The sequence below is a fragment of the Merops nubicus genome, unplaced genomic scaffold (genome assembly GCF_000691845.1).
Source record: "Merops nubicus isolate BGI_N331 unplaced genomic scaffold, ASM69184v1 scaffold42, whole genome shotgun sequence".
NCBI classification, from domain to species: domain Eukaryota; kingdom Metazoa; phylum Chordata; class Aves; order Coraciiformes; family Meropidae; genus Merops; species Merops nubicus.
Window position 1 is genome coordinate 1 of NW_008591300.1, and position 19,974 is coordinate 19,974.

The window sequence follows — 19,974 nt, forward strand, 5'->3', positions numbered from 1 at the left end:
TGGTGAAGCCATGATGAAGCTGGGACTTCCTTTGTGGTGTAGTTTCAGTAACTGGGACCTATGCATAAACTTTAAGTATTTAAGGTATTCTGTAGCTAAACCAGCAGGATTTTTCCATACCTGAAAAACTGTCTTTGTCTAAAGCCATGAGATTTCTTGCCTGGTAGACATAACAGCGAAGGTGGTAAGTATATACTCCTGTATCAAATAAATAAAAACAGGTCAACTGGATTATATAGGCTTCTTTTCTGTAATGGGGATATTTTCCATTTATAAAAAAAACGTTGCATATTTTAACTCAAGCACAAGCACTCTAGTAACATTTCTTCTTTTCTTTTCTAGTGACAAGTGTACTAATATCAGCAAGCTAGCACCTGAGAACATTTGTTCCAAGACAAAGCAGAAATTAAAAACACTAATGCTGTTTGGACATTTCAAACTGTATCATCCTTCTAAATAAAAATCCTAAAAATCCTTCTATTTAAAAATTCCTGTTTAAAATGGTGTGGTGATCTCACTCATTCAAAGAGAATCAATAATTGGGCATACCTGTACTAAGTATTCACTACAACACTGCAGGGACCTGGGAGTTTCACATTAGCTATTAACTCCAGAAAATTATTCCAGTTGGAACTGTCTCTTTGGCTGAAAGATTTAAAAAAAAATGAAACAAAATCACTGAAGGCAAGGTGGAATAGCTTAAAAGGAAGATGTGAGAGTGGCCCAAGCCCAGGACAGTGTGTGGTGAAGTTACTACAGCTTTTCTTTAAAAGATGTCAACTCTAAAACTTTCAGCTTTTGGAAGAATCTGAGCCATTTATAGCCTCAATGAGCTGAACCCTCTCAACTCTGGCAGGAAAAGGTGCCATTTTTCTCTTGCTGTGGTCATTACTTAAAAGAAACTGCAATAATCTCCCTCAGCTTCTGAAAGATAAAATTTAAGATTCAGGCACCTATTCCCAGCAAGAAGAACAAGTTCTGTAGAGTCCCAAGTAAAGACAAGTGTTTCAGTCAGGGATCCTCAAAAAGGATTTTGAGTCTTAGGAGTGGATGGGACTGGCCTCTATTCCTGTTAACTAATACTAGCAGCTCCCATCTCAGTGTCACTGCTTTTGTGAATCCCATTGTAGAGATTCTAAGGCATTTATAGCCAATCCAGGTTGGCAAAGTTACAGTTTTGTTTGCTTTGCCAACTCAACTACATGGCATTACTGCTTTCCTCTGTGTCAGGCATTTGTCTGACCCTGCATTGAGCTGGTTAAGTGATCTAAAACAGCAAAAAAAAAAAAAAAAATACCTGTACATCATCTATGCTGGCTTAGCTCCCTGTACTGCTATGTGGGGATGCTAATACTAAAAATACATTATTTAGGCTAAAATTCAGGGTCTGAAATAGCTTTAGAATTCCTCTCCCATACAGTTTTTTTAAATGTCTGCATGATAGTGGACTGAAATACTGAAATGACTGTAATTTTTGTTTTAGTAGCCTAAATAAGGCCAAATGAAGGATCAGATAGCAATTTTAACAGAAGGTATGTAAACCTAGATGTAAACCACAAAGAATTACAATTCTGTTTGAGACCAGGGAGAAACAGAGGTGATGAGAAAGGAACTGTTAAAGAACCTACTGTCAAAGTAGCAGGAAACAAGTGGTGTATTGGCACCAAACACCTTTGTAGCCGATTCCTTGGTTTTGTCTGAGCTCTTCCCTTCTCCATCATCAACACTAGTGTCTGCTCCCTGGACATATAGGGGAAAAAAGTTAATGCATATTTAGAAACATAGAAGGAGCCTCATAAATGTGGGCTTTGTGGGCATATATGGGTTTCAGTCTCTCCTCCAAAACAAGGAGAAATTTACTTTCCTGAGTAAATGTACTTTAAAAGATGTTTACTTGTGTCCAAAGGTCATTTATTGTTGCCACTGAAGCTGTGTCATTTCAGCTTGCTTTGGAGAATGTCTTCTTTCTGGAGATATACTAGCTATCTATCAGCTCTTACTGAAGAGGAGGTTGCTGGTCTTCTGCACTGTGTTGTTGCAGAGAACTATTTACTCTAAGGCATTAGCCTAGCAATGGACCAGGAAATATGGTCAGAAGAGAAACTGAAGTCTGTGAAACCACATTAAGTGGAGAAAGAAAATGCTATCAATGAATCATGGGTCAACATTTGGTGCAAAAAAAGATAAATAAACCAAGGAAAAAAAGTACAAACTTTTCTTAATGGTATATAATCAGACTCAGAATAATTTTTAAAAAACCAAAGTGCTCCAATTTGTATTTTGGTAAATAGAGCTTATATATGAAGCTGCATTAACCTGAAAACTTGAGGAATATTTACATTCTGATAATCTACTTTTGATGTACAACATTCTGGCTTCTTCAACACTTTGCTATCCTTGTGTTTAATATTTGTATGTATAAACAACCAATCAGGGACAGCTATTTCAGTGCCTATTGCTTCTTGAGCTGATGTTAATACATCTAAATTATGTGCATGAAAAGCGTGAGCCATCTTTTCATTTTACAGAAGGCTCATCTAGTAATTTCGCTTTTTGTTCTAAATCCCACATAATGTAATAATTTGAAAAATAAATTAATAGCCATGTTATGCAAGAGTCTCAGACTTTAATGGTCCTTTTCAGAATTTGAACAATTTAAACAATATAAATTGTATTTGTTCCTCAGTTATATATCCATTTAACAATTAAGGGACTAAAACAGCAGAGATAATTAATTGTTTGTTTACTGTAAATTAACAGATGGAACTTTTAAAGGCTTCTTGTATACTTTGCCCCTTACCAGAGCACCTTCAAGTTTAAAGATTGCTGCTGCACCATGTGTCTCTGAGGGAGCCATTTTTCGTCTCCATCGCCTTCGGCGGAAAGTATCAGAACTGCGTTGTTTCCAGTGAAATTTCCAGCCAATTAAGGAGGCATATTCCCATCCTTCTTGATCCTCATATGATGACATTCCCTGGAAGACATAAATCTTTGTTATAAGGAGCATTGTATAAATGTAATGAAAAAATTTGGCACTTCCTCTGGCAGGCGTAATAATCCCCTCATAAGCAAAAGCTGGGACCATCAGAAACAAAAAGACAAAGAAAAGGGTTATAAAGAAAATATACAAGGTGGTGCTACATTTTTTGTTTTGTTTTGTATTAAATTTTTTCTTTATTCTTGAAATAGGTAATCTCACGTGTATTTTTTTAAAAAGGAAACTCAGACTGTCACTGTGTGACAGTTTCTGACTGCATCTCTCTGCTCACCCGTCCTGCAGTTACTGCCTGAGCTGGGTCCCGCGTACGTTTCCGCACCAGTCGTCGTCGTCGATGCGTATGGTACATTTTCTCTGCAGCAACCCATGACTTCGGCTTAGTGTCAGGAGGAAGAGTAATTCCATATTCCCATCCTAAAACAGAATTGATTAGTTGGTTTATTTCCAAAACACAAACAAGATAAAATGAAGAAAAGTACAGGAAATAGTTATTGTAGCTAAAGCGGATGAAGCTTTAGTCACACAAGACTTACTTGATGTTGCAAACCCTAAACGCCCAATAGCTGGGGAGCAACAGATGACATTTTGTGATGGGCTGTATATAACAATTAAAAGCTCAACATTAGCACACCTACAATATATTCTAAGTTCTTTCCTTTGCATTCTTGTTTTTTCAAATGATAGGTGTATTGATATCACATTTTCTTACTTCACCACTGGGAAAATTCATCCTTAATTTTAAGTAAGAGTGTAATGTCCTGTGTATTCTTGCAACTCTGACAGCTTTGTTTTTGAAGGAACGCCAAGTATTTTAACTCTGTTCATGGAAGTTTAAGGCCTGGTAAACCTGTTACTGTACATATTATATCAGTTGTCAGCTATCTAGGACTCGGACTTTTATTTAGATTGATTGCTTATTAAAAAGGTACTACAGACTCCTACCAGAGGCTCCAGTAAAGACAGAAGTCAGTACTCTTTAAGATAAATATTTTTATTTCTACTCAAATAGCCATTTATTTCACTTATATTTAAAAACAATAGCTATTTGGAAGTTTTCAGCTATTGTAGAACAAATTAAAATTCATGACAGTTTAGCAAAATTCTGGGCTTTCCAGAATCTTCTACAACCTTCTGTTTTGCTTTTACTATTCATTTTGTTTTCAGAATATCAAACCAGTGTCCTGTAAATACTTTGCTATGAGAGATTGACTACTTTTTCCTTTTGCTCTAGAATCCAAATTATTGTCTCATGAGGATGCTTGTATCACAACTTGCTAGGCTGGTAACAGTTTTAATTTTGTCTTGCCCAAGCAACTGCAGGAAAAATGGTGGCTTTGTGCACTTAGGATTTTCCATCCAATCTGAAACACTGTCTAGCGATGTCTGATTCTTCACAGAAAGACTTGGAAGTTTTTTCATTTCAGAACTGCCTAATAATGAGTTATACTGTTAAGATTTCAACCCAATCAGTCCTGCATGGCTGCCTTCCCACACAAATTCAGTGCAGTTAGTCTGCTCTCAACAACAAAGGAATCCTTCACGCAATTCTGTGGTGTATGACCAACACAGACAGGTTCCTGACTTCCTTTGGTCCCCAGATCTGATTCACCTCTTAGCACTGCTTGATGACTTGTCCCCAGGCTACAGGCTCTAAGTTACATTACCAGATAGATCTAAACGTGGCTTTGCCGCTTATTCTTGGTGCAACTACAGGGGTTCCATGTCTCGACCTGCCATGGACAGAGACACCTACTAGATCAGGTTGCTCAAAGCCCCATCCAGTCTAGCCTTGAACACTTCCAGGGAGGAGGCATCCACAACTTCTCTGGGTAACCTGCTCCAGTGCCTCATAGAAACAATAGAAAGAAATGGAAACAGCTGCAGACAGTGAACACTTTCTCGATGGCATTTTATCTGATGCCCTAAGCAACTGTTACCCAAATATTTCTTTGATGTTTTTCTCTATTCATGATAGTGGTCAATCACTATCATGCTCAGGACATTGCTACAGTCTTGACATGCATCCTCTTTCAGAACAGACAAATCGTCCTAGCAATCAGCAGCTAAACAGTACATCTTACCGTGCTCATCCACTGCTCGATTTAAATCGGATTTCCAAGCATCATCTTCCCACATCCACCCAGGAGGACAAGTGAACTCACGTGGTGGTGGAACTTTTTCTCCGTTCTGTTATGCAGGGAGAACGTAACAGTTACATGCATTAACAGATGAAATACACTGTGTAGCATGTTCTAAAACTCCTTGTCCTAAACCTTTATTTATCCAGTGAAAAATTTGTCTCACCACATCTGTGTAACAGTCTTCAGCTGCTTTCCATTCCCCTCCAGGATAGCGACTCTCATTTTCATATACTTCATCAGTAAACTCACAATGACCAGCATCAGCTTCAGTCAACAAACTGCAAGTCCAAAGCAAATATAACACTAAACCAAATGCATTTTAGTTCGTTAGAGAGCCTATCTAGAAAGAATATACAAAATGTGCATGTGTGAAGGAATTTTGGATTGTCCATCTTTGTAAAGTTCTATTTATTAACAGAGTACTATTTATTTCCTTAGAATGCCTTCCTAAAATGGAAGCAATGCCAGTTGCAATAGCAATAGCAGGAATCATTACTCATGAGTGACTAGCAGGAGTGTTTTAACTGCTGATATTCAGGATCTGCTTTCAACACTTCCTCTTGGAAATAAAAATTAAAAATACCATATACCTGAGGTAGGAAAACCCAAACTGCACATGATAGTATTATGCATCTCTAATTTCACACTAAAATTGATCAGTGTACTTAATTCTGTTTTCCTTTATGATGTTGACAGGGCAAAGCAATCATTTGGCTAAGATTTTTCTAAATTACAAGTGAAAGAAATTAGAGAACATTAAATCGGACTAAATAGCCTTGATTGCCACTTGTGATTAACTGATTCAGAAAGCACTGAAGTATGTTCTAAAATGCCATCTGGTGGTCAAATAAAACCATGCAGATTATTTTCCAATAAAAACAGATCCAGGGCATAAATATCCTTATACATTTTAACAGTAGGGTTTGTTTTTTTCTTTCCCCCATTATCTGAGAAAATAGCTCCATATCTGTTACTGCCTTTCTTCATGTCAGATTATTCATTGAAATAAAAACTAGTCATCGAATATGAAAATAAATCCATCCATGGACACATATAAACCAATATGATTTTAAAGTGGATCAAAGAATAGCATATATCTTTCCTGCACAGTTTTTCTATAGCAACAGTCCTTTTTGGTTTGGTTTTTTTTTTTTTTTTTTTTTTGAGTATCAAAATACAAGAATTTAAAATGGACTGTGCCTTCTCTTTTAACAAAAATAAAGTAATCTCTTTCTTATCCTGGGTTTTGTTTATGAAACAAATAATTTACCCAGTCTGGTTTAAAGTGTGGCAAGCCAAATAGCTGAACTAGCATAACTCAGGAGTTGAAAACCTGTGACAGAGCAAGACTGAACCTGCTAGAGCTGGGGGAGCCTTAACACCTCATGAATTTGGTTTGTCAGGGAAGGAATTGTAACACGGCACCACAACTTTAGGCTGTGGAAACATCCCCTGCCTTTAGTCAGAGAAAAAAACCTTTGACGGTTGTGTAACGAGGGCAATGGAACTTCTCAACATTTAGTGAAATAAACCCACACACAAAACACCCTGCTGCATGCAAAGGACCACACAAATGCTGTAATGGTACTGGTACATGAACTGCAGATTTATACTGGATGTCAGGGTTAAGTTTCTAGCTATGGAAGTTCTAGCTATCTAAGGGTCTTGTCTGAAACCATCACAGTAGCATCTGAGAACTTACTTATTATTATCCCTTTCGTAAAGATGAGGCACTAAGCAGCTTTGACTATTTGGCTTTTGCTGTCCTAGGAAGTTCAGCTTAAGAATCTTTCTCAGCTAAGAAAGCAGACATGAGCTTTTACGCTACATCTCTGAGATTGAAATCTTTTACTCCTGCCTGCATAACATAAAAAAAAAAAAAATCTGACCTTCTTTCAGGATCAACCATCCATTCCCCTTCCCATTCCCAGCCTTTTGGGGGTAGAAAGTACTCTCTTTTCAGTTTGATTTTTCCTGTGACATCGGAAAACTTGTGACGACCAACAAGTCCTGAGGTACCCCATTTTCCAAAAAGAAAAGCCTGATTTTCATACTGTTTGAGAAGAAAGAAAACAAAACAAAACAAAACAGTACTTCAGAAATAATAAAAAGCTTTTAGGAAGAAAAAAAAAAATGTAACTATTGCAACTGAAACATTGTGTTATACATGTCCTTTCTCTGAAATTAAATACTCCATTTCCACATTACTTGTCATCATTAATTTGCTTCTTTCATTTTCTTTTGTGCTGTCTGGTAAGCAATGATTTCACTGCTAAACTAAACTATCTCCTCAATTTAATGCCTCTCTACAACTACAGTCAAACTTCCTCCAAATTAAAGCTTTGCTAAATAAAATTCCATTACATTATTCAGTCAAGTTTCTTCTGTTACCTAAATGCATGATCCTCTCATTCTGTCCCATCTCAGATCCCCTCCAATTTATAATCTCTTCATTGATAATGTGTAAAACTGACTTACGGTCTTATTATGGAAGCTACCAGGTACAAGATTCTGATGCCAACCCAGTTTATGTAGTATGTTTCCCCTTATGCTAATAGAATTGTTCATACTTGAGTTTTCTGCTCTTATTCCTGTAAAATTGTTGGATTACTGTGTGAAGAGCAAAAAATCAGATAGTCAATAGCTTCTTAAACGCTGTACTTAAATAATGACTTTGACTATCCATTGACTGGAGTTAACTCCATTGAATTAACTCCACTGAATGGAGTTAAACCCAGCTGGTGGCCAGTCACAAGCAGTGTTCCCCAGTGCTTGGTACTGGGGCCAATTCTGTTTCATATCTTTATCAATGATCTGGACGAGGGGACTGAGTGCATCCCCAGTAAGTTTGTGGACAACACTAAGCTGGGTGAGACTGTAGATAAGCTTGAGGATAAGAAGGCTCTTCAGAAGGATCTGGATAGGCTGGATGAATAGGCTGAGGCCAATGGTATGAACTGCAACAAGAATAAGTGCCAGGTCTTGCACTTGGGTCATAACAACCCCATGCAAAGCTATGAGCTTGGGGAAGAGTGGCTGGAAAGCTGCCCAGTGGAAAGGGACCTGGGGATGTTGATTGACAGCTGTCTGAACATGAGCCAGCAGTGTACCCAGGTGGCCAAGAAGGCCACCAGCATCCTGGCTCATATCAGAAATAGTGTGGCCAGCAGGACTGGGAAAGCGATTATGTCCCTGTACTCAGCACTGGTGAGGCTGCACCGTGAGTACTGGGTTCAGTTTTGAGTTCTTCACAACAGGAAGGATACTGAGGTTCTGGAGAGTATCCAAAGAAGGGCAACGAATCTGGTGAAAGGCCTAGAGAACAAGTCTTATGAGACTGAGGGAACTGGGCCTCTTTAGCTTACAGAAAAGGGGGCTCAGGGGAGACCATATCACTCTCGACAGCTACCTGAAAAGGAGGTTGTAGTGAGGTGGGAGTCAGACTCTTCTCCTAAGTAAAAAGTGATAGGACAAGAGGAAATGGTTTCAAGTTGTGCCATGACAGGTTTAGGTTGGATATTAAGAAAAACTTCTTTACTGAAAGGGAAATCAGGCATTGGAAGAAGCAGCCCAGGGAGGTAGTGGAGTTACCATCCCTGGAGGTATTTAAAAGATCAGTATATGAGGTGCTCAGCGACAAGGTTTAGTGGTGACCTGGCAGTGTTAGGTTAATGGTTGGACTTCGTTTTTTCCAACCAGAATGATTCTATTGACTATTTTAAGTGACTTACTACAACACTACTAAAAATTTAAGCTTAAGTGCAACAGTGACACAATCCTCTGTAAAAATGTCTAGTTTCACTAGCTATTATACTGATATAGGATTACATGCACCATTAGGTAATGGGGCATAAAAATGACATCTGCTGCTTAACGTTTCCTTTCAGAATCTCTATTATATGCTGTGGGACTATTCCAAGAATTTTTATTCCAAGTTTGTTAACTCATACAATTGAAACATTATCACATTATAGCCTTTTGTAAGTCAAATCTACTAGTTTTGACCAGTTTTTCCTGTAACAGTCAATTTGCTACTTCTACAAAAGAACCATTATTAAGCAAACCCACTTGTATCCAAGTATCATTTGTAGAAGTAAAGAAGCAATTAAAGTAAAAGGGTTACTCACATGCCAAAACATAATGGTATTGATCTAAATCCTAATTACACTGATAAAAATCAAAAAAATACATGTCTTTGAAATCACTGGCATTAACCAGGTTTTTACCTGATGAACCAGTTCAGAATCTGGTCTGCTGAAGTTCACCTACTAGGCACAATGGACTTGATCATTAATTGCCTTGAATGAGGTCTACTTGTTTCAGTATAATACACACTACTCCCCCTTTCTTCCCAGCATGCAAAAAAAAAAATTCAAAAAAGTTCCAGTTTCATTGGATTCATAACACTCATGTCCACGCTTAAAGTAAGAAAGCAAAGGTGCACATACCATTTCTGCAAAAACACTGAACGTTCCCTCTGCAAAGCTGTTAAACTTCTTTTCAACTGCACTGAGCCCAAGCCAAATGTTAATTCGCAGCTCCACGGGCATTTTGACATCTTTTGTCTTGTCCTGTGGGTACTGGCACACAAAAGTCTTTGTCATGTTATACAGGTTATTGTAGCGTTCAGTAAAATACATACAATAACATAGGTTTGACTAATAATACATGAAATACATGATTTATTTATCTGTTCCTGTACTGCATTACCTCAAAAGCCAGTAATAAACAGTTCAGGAAGGAAACATCCTTTAAATGGTACCTGCCTAGGGCATGTAAAAACCAAACACAATAACAGTAGTATCATCCCTGTTCTTGTACACTGTCTCCCAAGTTTCATCCAGCAATGAGTTTTTAAATATGACAATAACTTATAACTTTAATGTTGACATTAGTGTTGCTCATCAGGAGACTCTGGAAATGCAGAGGTTAGTTAGAATGGTTCACTAGATGTAGAAGCAACGCATCAATAAGGGGGCCTGCATAAAACCTTGAAGATACAGGTTTGTCTGCTTTGAAGCATCAATGTACACTGACAAACTCTGTAAATACTGCTGTGCTACAGTCAGATTGCCTTTTGTCTGGTTAAGTTTCTTCAAATTAAAGACAATATAAACTTAAATGGAGAAAGGTATTCCTACTCAAGAGTAAGACAATGCAGAGAGATGTACTAGGAAACTTCTGGGTGTAGACATGCTCCATTCTGTACCACTGGCAGAAAACCCTCCAAAACTTTCAATAGGTTTTTGGAACTTCTCTTACTTACACTAATTATTCTCTCTGATGGTCTCCATTACTTACACTAATTATTCTCTCTAATGGTCTCCATTCATGTCCAACCTCAAAACACCAAGCCCAGTAATAGTTCAAAAGTCCCATCACCATTTTCAACTGTTTCAGAAAAGCCTCAGAGTTAGGGGCTGATGCTGGTTCTAATAGGCTGATGATGAACATTTCATTACAGTTTCTGTGATATTTTGGAGGAGCTATATACAGCTGGATTTTGCTCTGTCCTGAGTTTTGACACCTCATTGTTTACAAGTTTGTTTGCATGTTTCATGCTAATATCAGAAGGCACCATGGTTTAGGGAGTGAGTTATTTTTTTTGGGGGGGGGGACAAGTACCTTTAAGAAGATTGTTTGGGTCTTTCCACAATATTTACCGGAGGATTCAGGGCTTGTTGTGGAATACAGCACTTGGTGTGCAGGAACACGAGCATAAGCCAGTCTTTTCTCCCCTCGGATCATCCAGATGATTACATCAGGCATACTGTTTTGGGGCTGTGGATTATTTGTGGGGAAAAGAAAGTTAAGAACAGTAATTAATACAGTGTTAAACTAATTGCAGACAACAGTTTCTATTGCTTAGACAACAGAAACATAAATTAGGATTTATGTCAAAGGATTTATCACTTAGAAGCAATAATTAACTCCAATTTATGACAGAGGAAATTGCTTTACTTTGCAAATAATGTAATACATAGTTCTGAAGCAATAATTAAAAATGATATTGAGATTGTTGAAAAGCAAATGAGTTTTATTAAAAACCCAGCTCCTCTATCGTTTGCAAATTTTTCCAGAGACATTTTGTATCTCTGTTCCTTTATGGTAACTGTAATGACTGAGCCCAAATGCTAATGCTTTGGATCAACCTGCTACATATTTAAGTGCTTCTAATGCTTCCACATTAAGGGCAGATCATCTTAAGAATTTTAGCAGAAGACAGAAACAGCCTACTATCTTTTTACAGCTTTGTGTGCACTTTTGTAGCTAGGTGCAAATCTGCTGAATTAATTGCTGTTTAAAAAAAAAAAAATCCGTAATATTTCAAAGCAGAAGTGACAAATTAAAAAATAAAACATTTCTACAATGATGTGAAAATCAGTTATGAGATAACAGAGATGAAAGCTTAAAATGTTGCTGAAAAATTAAAAAAAAAAACTCACAGAAACAGATTTAACTGTTAGAAGTTTATTATTATGGCTAGCAATTTGCAGAAGTACAACATATAGGCTGCAGTCCTTGAACCAGCAATGTGACTTGCAATTACTGAAGGAAGGAAAGGACAAAATACTGTCACTTTGAACAGAATAGTCTATTCTGCAAATCACAGAGTGGTTATTTCCCAACACATGTTGTCAGTAAAGACAGCTAACACACTAGAACATTATATTTAAGTAAATCCTAATTACAGAAGGGAACATGTTTACTTTCAAAGCATCTGAAATTACTGTTCTGAGGAGAGTGGATATTGTTTGCTCAGCAGTGAACACTGCAGCAGTTTGGTGTTAGACAGCTATTTCTAAACTGAACCACTGGTATAGGACTAACCTCTTCACTCAGTTGCAGCAATTTATCCAACCAATCCTCAATTTCTGTCAGAGTGGCTTTCACATCAGTAGCTTCATTTCTCATCCTTGCTGCTGCTTCTCCAATCTGTTTGAGAGACTTGAGGCGCAGTTTTTCTATCTGGGTGTCGAGGACTGTAATATTAGATTTGCCTTCTATGTGGGGAAATGGTTTACTGAAAAGAGAGTATTTATTATGGTTAATAACCTAGAGTAGATTTTATTTAGCCACACACTAAATGTGGACGTGCATACAGTGGCAACAGACTGAGTGCTATTATTTCCTCCAATTGAAAACCCACCAGAATAGTGCTATAGCATCTATTTCTGCAAAGATTTCCACCTGTCAAAGTGTTTACAGCAAGCAAGGGAAATGCTGTGCTTACATAACAAGCACCAATGTGGAATAGCTGGAGCTGTAAGCTTTAATGTAATTGCTGCTAAACTAATCAAAATCCATTTCCCTATGTATTCAAATTAGAAAATTATTTTCTCTAAAAAATTAAATCAGTGCCTTCAGACTAAGATTAGTTTCCTTTCCTTCACTGGAAACTGTAAATTTTCAGAAACTCAACGTCAAATATGGGTTGTATCTATGACTAGAGTTACCTAACCCTCTGGCATAAAAATACCAAACTCTGAAAGAAATCCATGACATAGAACTTCTGAGTCACCAGGGGGCAGAACAACTACTCAATGGAATGAAGAAATCCCATAGCATCACAGTACAGGAAAAAAGAGCTTTTTGGAGCTGGTGGAGGTTTGAGGAAAAGGCAGGTTTTCAAAGACCAAAGACTATATCCCTTTAAAGAGTTCATTCAGAGGTCTTTAATATGATACTTAATCAAGAAAAAAAAAATTAAAATTCACAGTTTGAAAAACTAAACACAGTTTGAAAAGACTGAGTCTGACCTATTTTTAATGACAAACCATGTACTTCTAAGGGCTCTGGTTCTGCGGAACCTTGATAGTGATTACTGTGCCTGCCACTGTAGTTCTACCAATCTGATCAGAACTTCCAGAAAGTCACATCATTTTAGGTTTAAATAGTGGACTACGAACTCTCTTAAACTCCTAACTCATTTAAACTTCAACAGGGCACGGAAAATTATTCTAGGAATTCAACACAGTGTATTGTCTTTGACACAGGCTTCATTACTGAAAAAAGGCATGAAGAGCATTATATCCAATGAACAACAGGAAGCTCCTTTGGTTGAGATATCTAGGTGATACTGCTCCATAACTGTTGAGTAATAAGATATTTTATAAAATAATGAACTAAATTAATAACAGTGCAGATGTGTGTCAGGAAGACGGGCTGACAAAAATGATAAAAACTTGAAGTTCCTCCACTCACTAGATGGCTCCATGTGACAGTAGTTTGCCCTTCACATTTTGCTTTCCTAAAATATGTCAGTTCTTTCTTTCTTCTAGAGCACAGCAAGTATTCTATGAAGTTACTAGTTTGTATTTTGACATAAGCTTTCTATCATATAATTGTCTGCTAATATATTTTGATCTCTACTGTTTGCTTATTCCTCTGTTCACTTTTATATTGGCTCTACAGCTTAATATATTTGTTCTCTCATTTAATGTTTTCTGTTACTTCCTCTAATGGATAGTAATTGTTCTCTCATCTTCTCTTTCCTTCTCCTGTGCTGTCTCATCATCCACGTGTTTAACGTTTTTCAGGTGTCTCTCCTCACTTCAGTGTCTCCCTTTCATTAATGTCTCTTTTTTATACAATTCATTCTTCCCTGTTTAGAATTTATTTTCCTTCAGAACCCTAAGTGCTAACTCCTATTGCCTTTCCTGAACACTCCTATACATACAGATAAGTTGACTTAAGGCTTACTCAAAAATGTAAGGGCCTTTATGGCCCTTAAGCTCTAAATAGCTTCTTTTTTTTTAATATTCTGGGCTTACAAGTAAATAATGGAATTTCTTCCCTCAGTTTCAGAAATAACATTGAAACATGGATAAACAAAGGTACATGAGGAACTGTAAAGAAGGCAAGATGGTAGAAAGACAGCAGAGATCAATTTCACATTTTCAGAACAGTCCTGCCTTAGATTTTTTTCAAGACATGCTGTTCTGTAACTGCTAGTGACTAAGTCAAAGGAGAATTACGAAACCAGATGGATGACTTCACTGGCAATTTCCATACTGTTTTACTACTTTCAGAGACTTTTGGAACTCCAATTATCAGGTCAGTTCATAGCAATAATCTGTTTTATAGACCTTAGAATTTGTTTTCTGATTAGTAAAGGCAATAGTGAAGATTCTGAGCAGGCACAGAATGATAACGTAAGAGATAAAAAAGGTATTTTTACCTGATATCTTCTGTAAGTTCATCAATCAGCTTCAACCACATCTCAGCTAACTGATTTTCAGAAATTTTAGCCTGCATTCCTGATTTTAAGGTGGCTAAGTTGGATTGCTGAGGAATTTAAAAGAAAAGGATTTGTACTTATAAACTTCCATTGTGGTTTATGGTCAATATGAGTTTCAAGGTTTTAATCTTATTTATTTTTATGTATAAAACCAAAATCAAAAAAGACTCAGGTGTTCAAACTTGACTCATATGTAACATAGTTCTTTATTCCTATGTTCTTTCTCATTGTATTTAACAATACATGATAATGCATCTAACTTCCAAAGCAAACAGTTCTACAGACTTAACATGCCCCCAACCCACACCAAGGACTCTTCTTTCCTGTGGGAATTCCCTGCAGATTAAAGCAGGAGTGTGCTGGGCCTTCCCAGAATACAGACCTATGATTTGTAATTCCCTTTGTTACACTGAGCTATGTTTAATTTCAAATAGGAAAAAGTGATGGAAAAGTGTCAGAAAACTGTTCCATATATCAGCAAAAGAAAGATCTTAAGTGTCTTACCAGTCTTTCAGCCATGTTTAGGATTACATTCACAGGGTCTAATCTGTGACTTATGTCCTCCCAAAAGGAAGTCAGTGTTACTACCGGCTTTGTGTTTGCCCATGGCAAGTAGTAGTAATAATTACCTGGTGTGAAACATTGGTATGTCAGAGTTAAAATTCATGGCAGGAATACATACTGTACACTGCACAAGTTGCTACATTGATTTCATTTTTGTACTACAATGCATTAAGAACATACAAGCTAGTTCAAACTTATCAAAGGATTTGTATTTTTCAGCCACTGCAGTGTCTGTTGGATGGTATTTTTTTTTTCAAATTGTTTCAAAACCCCATGGATTGTTGTTCAATAAATTATCTGTTAACATGTTAGTTATTCTCTCCCAGAACACACTGAGGTAGATAGCACATTAATGTAAGTGCACCTCTGAAATAGAAGTCAAACCTGACTACTTCATCTAATACACAGAAAAAAAGAACTCCTACTGTTTGCAATTAATAAAAAAAAATTTATAGCCAAAATATATTTCCCTATGATCTAGCAAGGTTGTTTTCTTCTAGGCTGCCAGGTTTAAAAACAAGTTTTTCTTTTATTCTAAATTAGAATGATCAAAGGGTATTTTTGCTATTTAATTCCTAGTTTTTAGATAGCTTACAGTAATGTGATCTTTTTCTTGCTGTTTTTCCTGTACACATCTAGAACATGGTCAAAAGATTTCACTGAATTCTGTGAAAATTTCTTCACCAAAGTCAATGGCTTTGAAGCATGTATTATTCAAATGTAATTTCATCTTAAAAGCTGTGAAGAGCCACACATTCTTTTTCATAGGTTTTCAATAGGTTTTTAGTGCATTTAGGGCTGTAATGCCAAACCTATAAAATAGGACCTTGAAAAGAGAATGTTAAATTATTTCAACCCCACACCAGCAGCCTCCTTACCATCAAAAACTGCACGACTGTACTGAGTTGTTGATGCCAAAGGTTTACAGGTTGTATCAAACTTGTTGCCATAGTTACCAATGCTCACTTCAAACTGGATAGGCTCACCAGTGTCTTGCAGCATGGTAGCAGAATGAAAGACAGCAGCCAAGCAGAACTTTCGTCGGCGCTGATACTTCTACAAGAAGAACCTTTTTAGTTGTATTTTGACACTTGTAACAGGATCCACAACTATAGTAGAATTATAACATTTCAATTATGAAAATGCTATGTTAGTATTTTTACTACTTTCTGAGAAGCAACCAAGAAGATGTGTGTATAACAACTGTATTTGAGATTATAAAACTGTTTTTAAATTCACATTTGATGCTACAAGGGTATGACATTTTTATAGTCACACCATCAATAACCATCTCTCTTAATTCTGATATTCAACTCAGTTGTTTTGATTTTAGTAATTTAGATCATTCTCCGAAAACAAGCAGCCAAGGCACATCTCTGTTACCAATACTGACAATAAATCAAAGACTTACCTCCACAACAAGTAAGTCATCACTAGGAATTGTCTCTAGCTTTTTATTATCAGGTTTGCTTTCAGGAATTGTAGACAGTTCAACCAGAATTCTCCCTCTATAAGCAACTCCTTCTCCCTGTAACAAAATCACACATTGAATCGCATTTTATCTATTGCTCCTAGAGTAGCTCTTTCTTTTGCTGTACATGATTCTGGCTTCACTGAAGTGTTCTCAAAACTTCTGCAGAGGCCTGGATGTACATATTTGGAAAAATGAAATAAAACAGTTGGCTTTAGTTACTGCTAGAAGTTAAAAATATATATTTATGAGAACAAGGAAATAAGAAACATAAATACATGCAGAGATACAGAGAGTGAAAATTATCAAAATCACTGGTGCTCCTTCAAAATTTGGCTTTAATTACTGCTAGAAGTTAAAAATATGTATTTATGAAAACAAGGAAATAAACATAAATACATGCAGAGATACAGAGAGTGAAAATTATCAAAATCACTGGTGCTCCTTCAAAATCAAAACAGATAAGAATAGAAAATACTATCATACCTCCTTATTAGTCATAAATATAAAGCGTTATTAAGAAAAAACAGCAAAAGGAGTGTAATGTTAAAAAAACCCAAACAAAACATTAAAATGAATTAATGTGTTGATGAAAAACAATTTGGGTTATTCCTTTTATTAAAAACTATGAATAAAGAAACTGACCTTTCCAAAGTTTAATTCATCATATGGGTCTGGAAATCCAGTGTATTCCCTTGGACTTCCATAGAAGTTTAGGTAACAAGGCCCAAACGTTGGTAAAAAGCCAACTTCAGTTTCTCCAGTGTTTACTAGAAGGAAACATTACCATTACATCTTTGTTAATTGCAACTCAGAGACAGAAAAACAATTAACATTACTATCAAACTCAGTAAAACAAATGTTAGGTATTAGTTAGGTATTAGTTATTAGTAAAGTAAGGACACTTTATTCTCTAGGTACACTATATGAATTTAAAGTGATTATACCAGTGGCTGTACTTGTTCCTAACTTCCTTCTTCCCTGTACATTACCTAGTAGATACTACTTCATGCAGCAAAAACCCTACAGAATAAACAGAAATTCTGTTTTTTATTTCAAGGTATCAGTTTTTCATTTTTGTGAAAGAGTAATACGCTCTTATGTTAACAGAAAACATCTTTTCTAACAGTAAAGTAAACCAAGTATAACCTTTGCAATTTTTTAATGCATAGGCCATTGTTCTAGCTAAACAGCTGCAACACAGATGCACACTGTAGCTGAAAAAAAAAAAAACCAAACTCTTTTGCATAGTTCATCCTCCTAAGTATAACTTCTCCGTGGTTGTACTCCAGGGTAGAACACAGACTACTGCAAACTCTAATTATAACTGTTACAAGCGTATTGATTCTCACAAACTCCCTTTTCAATAAGCTAAAATTCATACAAGACTGAAGTCTGCAAACTCAGTTAATTCTCAGTTAATTATGAAGACAATAAACTCTAATTTGTACACTATTCCTATTCCATGACTAACAAAATTTCCCTATGTCTTAATCTAGGTTAAAAAAAATTAATAAGGATTTAGATATTTTTCAGTTTTAATAGCTAAGCTAGGGAACTGCATACCAAACCTGTTGTTTATTTTCAGATACTTAAGGCATCTAAGAACTTGAAAAGGTTATTTCCGTCACTAACTCTTACTGTCATAACCTATTTTTGAACAGTGTTCTGCTTTTTTAGCAGGAAAATACATACAGGGTTTGCATTCATGCCTTGAAAAGATTCTAAAAAGCTCTTTTTAGAGCCAATTAAAATCTATACGTAAGGGAGTGAATTGTTCTTTCAGTAGCAATCAAACACATGCCAAGCCTGTTGACTGATAAATTACAGAATTAGTGCAAGGAGAGTTCAAACAAGGTAAGCAACACACATGCAGAAAAAAATACTACACAGATTTGAGTGAACAGGAAAGATTCTATATTCTTTTCCTTCTTGTATCCTAGATTTTGTCTTTGAACAAATGATCCTGGTAAAAAATAAAGAAGAGACTTGGTTTTTAAACCTTGCAACAGGTATCAAAGAATAATCTGCAGTACAAAGAAGGATGTATTTATCACAGGAAAGAATGGCTGAGGTGAGAAAGTAAAAGCAAAGGGCCACATCTTGTATGACCTTGTATGATTTTGCCACTGTCACTACTGAGTGACAACAATAATAAAAATGAATGCAATGTCTTGATGTAATTTACCCTCTGAACATAAAGTCACATAAAATCTGCAAAATATAAAACAAAACATTGCAGGTTTTTTGTTTGTTTGTTTTGTTTGTTTATTTGGATACTTTCATACCCTTAGATCTGAATCAGAAACTGATCAAAATTTGAATGAAGAAATATTCAGACTGTTGTTGGAATACTGTCCAATCTAAAAAAAATTCTAACACTAAACTGCTCACATCAGATCTCATTAGACTAGATTTAAGGCACAGATCTGTGTTGAATTAATGCAACCACTAATAAATTAAACACAATACAAATTTAAAAACAAATAAAACCCCACCAAAACATCACAAACCTAGAATATTTTTCATATTTGTTTACATTTAGAATTCAGTAGTTTACATTTAGAAGGCTGATGATCATGTATTACAGAAACTGATTCTGAAAATTTGTTTCAGCCTTAAATTTAGCACTACTTTATTAAGAAAGAAAGGTAGTCAGTTAAGTATTTGTGTGGATGAATGCCTGTTACCTTTCAACTGCACTCCAACTGTATCTATTTCTCACAACATAAATATTTACTGCGAAGTCTTTCAAAACTAGATGTCAACCTAGACAGTTACATAAAAAGCTGTCTCTCCAGGTTTTAAAAGATTTCATTTTCCAGACTTTTTTATGTAACTAAGCATAAGCAAAACAGCAACTAATTTTAGGCAGTTATTTACTTCTGCAGAGCTGTGCATTTGCAAATATACTTGTGATCTCAGAGCTAAGCTAAAATTGCAAGCCATTGTTAGACTAAGCACTTTATATTGAAGCAACTGCATGCTCTACTCCAAAGTACAGCTTGAAGCACCAGCCAAACAGAAACATTTTCAAACCAGTTCCAGTGCCAAAACTGTTTCATACAGTTAGTTATGTTTGATACTCTTTAATCATAATGGTGAAGTCTTTTAGACAAGTAATTATTATGAAATATTTTTCAGGATGACAGGTTTTCTTAGGCAATACTTCTCAGTTTGGGCAATGGAAATCAAAATCAGTAACAGATGAAGACATAAACCTTCATATGATGAAGCCCCTGTTCCCGAAGATGAAAATTCTATATTATGAAAAGAGAAGAAGTTACACCACAAGTGACAATAGCATTTTAAAGACAAACACATCACAAAGCAATCTGCTTTTAAAATGAAGTTGAAGGACTGAGAAAAAATAAAGTTCATGTGGACTAGAATTTTGCTTCCTGATGAAAATATGAAACTATTACTCACCCTGTACAAATTCCAAAGGGGGAAAAAAAAAAAAAAAACAAACCAAACATGCAGCTGACATAATACACTGTTTTGATATTTCTGTTTTAGCTTTGTATAGTTCTCCTCCCCCCAAAATAAAATTTTATTT

General features: G+C 36.1%; 1 protein-coding gene across 1 annotated transcript; it reads right to left on the reverse strand.

Annotated features, from left to right (window-relative positions):
* Positions 1-120: 120 nt before the first annotated feature.
* Positions 121-19,675, reverse strand: LOC103782421 (myoferlin-like; the record flags this gene model as incomplete). Its single annotated transcript, XM_008950191.1, has 16 exons — positions 121-198; positions 1,629-1,740; positions 2,801-2,956; positions 3,243-3,412; positions 5,080-5,185; positions 5,303-5,417; positions 7,029-7,192; positions 9,588-9,719; positions 10,765-10,920; positions 11,971-12,163; positions 14,321-14,427; positions 14,885-15,009; positions 15,823-16,000; positions 16,356-16,472; positions 17,061-17,185; positions 19,637-19,675. Coding segments are annotated over 16 exons (2,073 nt in total), but the record flags the coding sequence as incomplete, so codon positions are not given.
* Between the last annotated feature and the right edge of the window lie 299 nt (positions 19,676-19,974).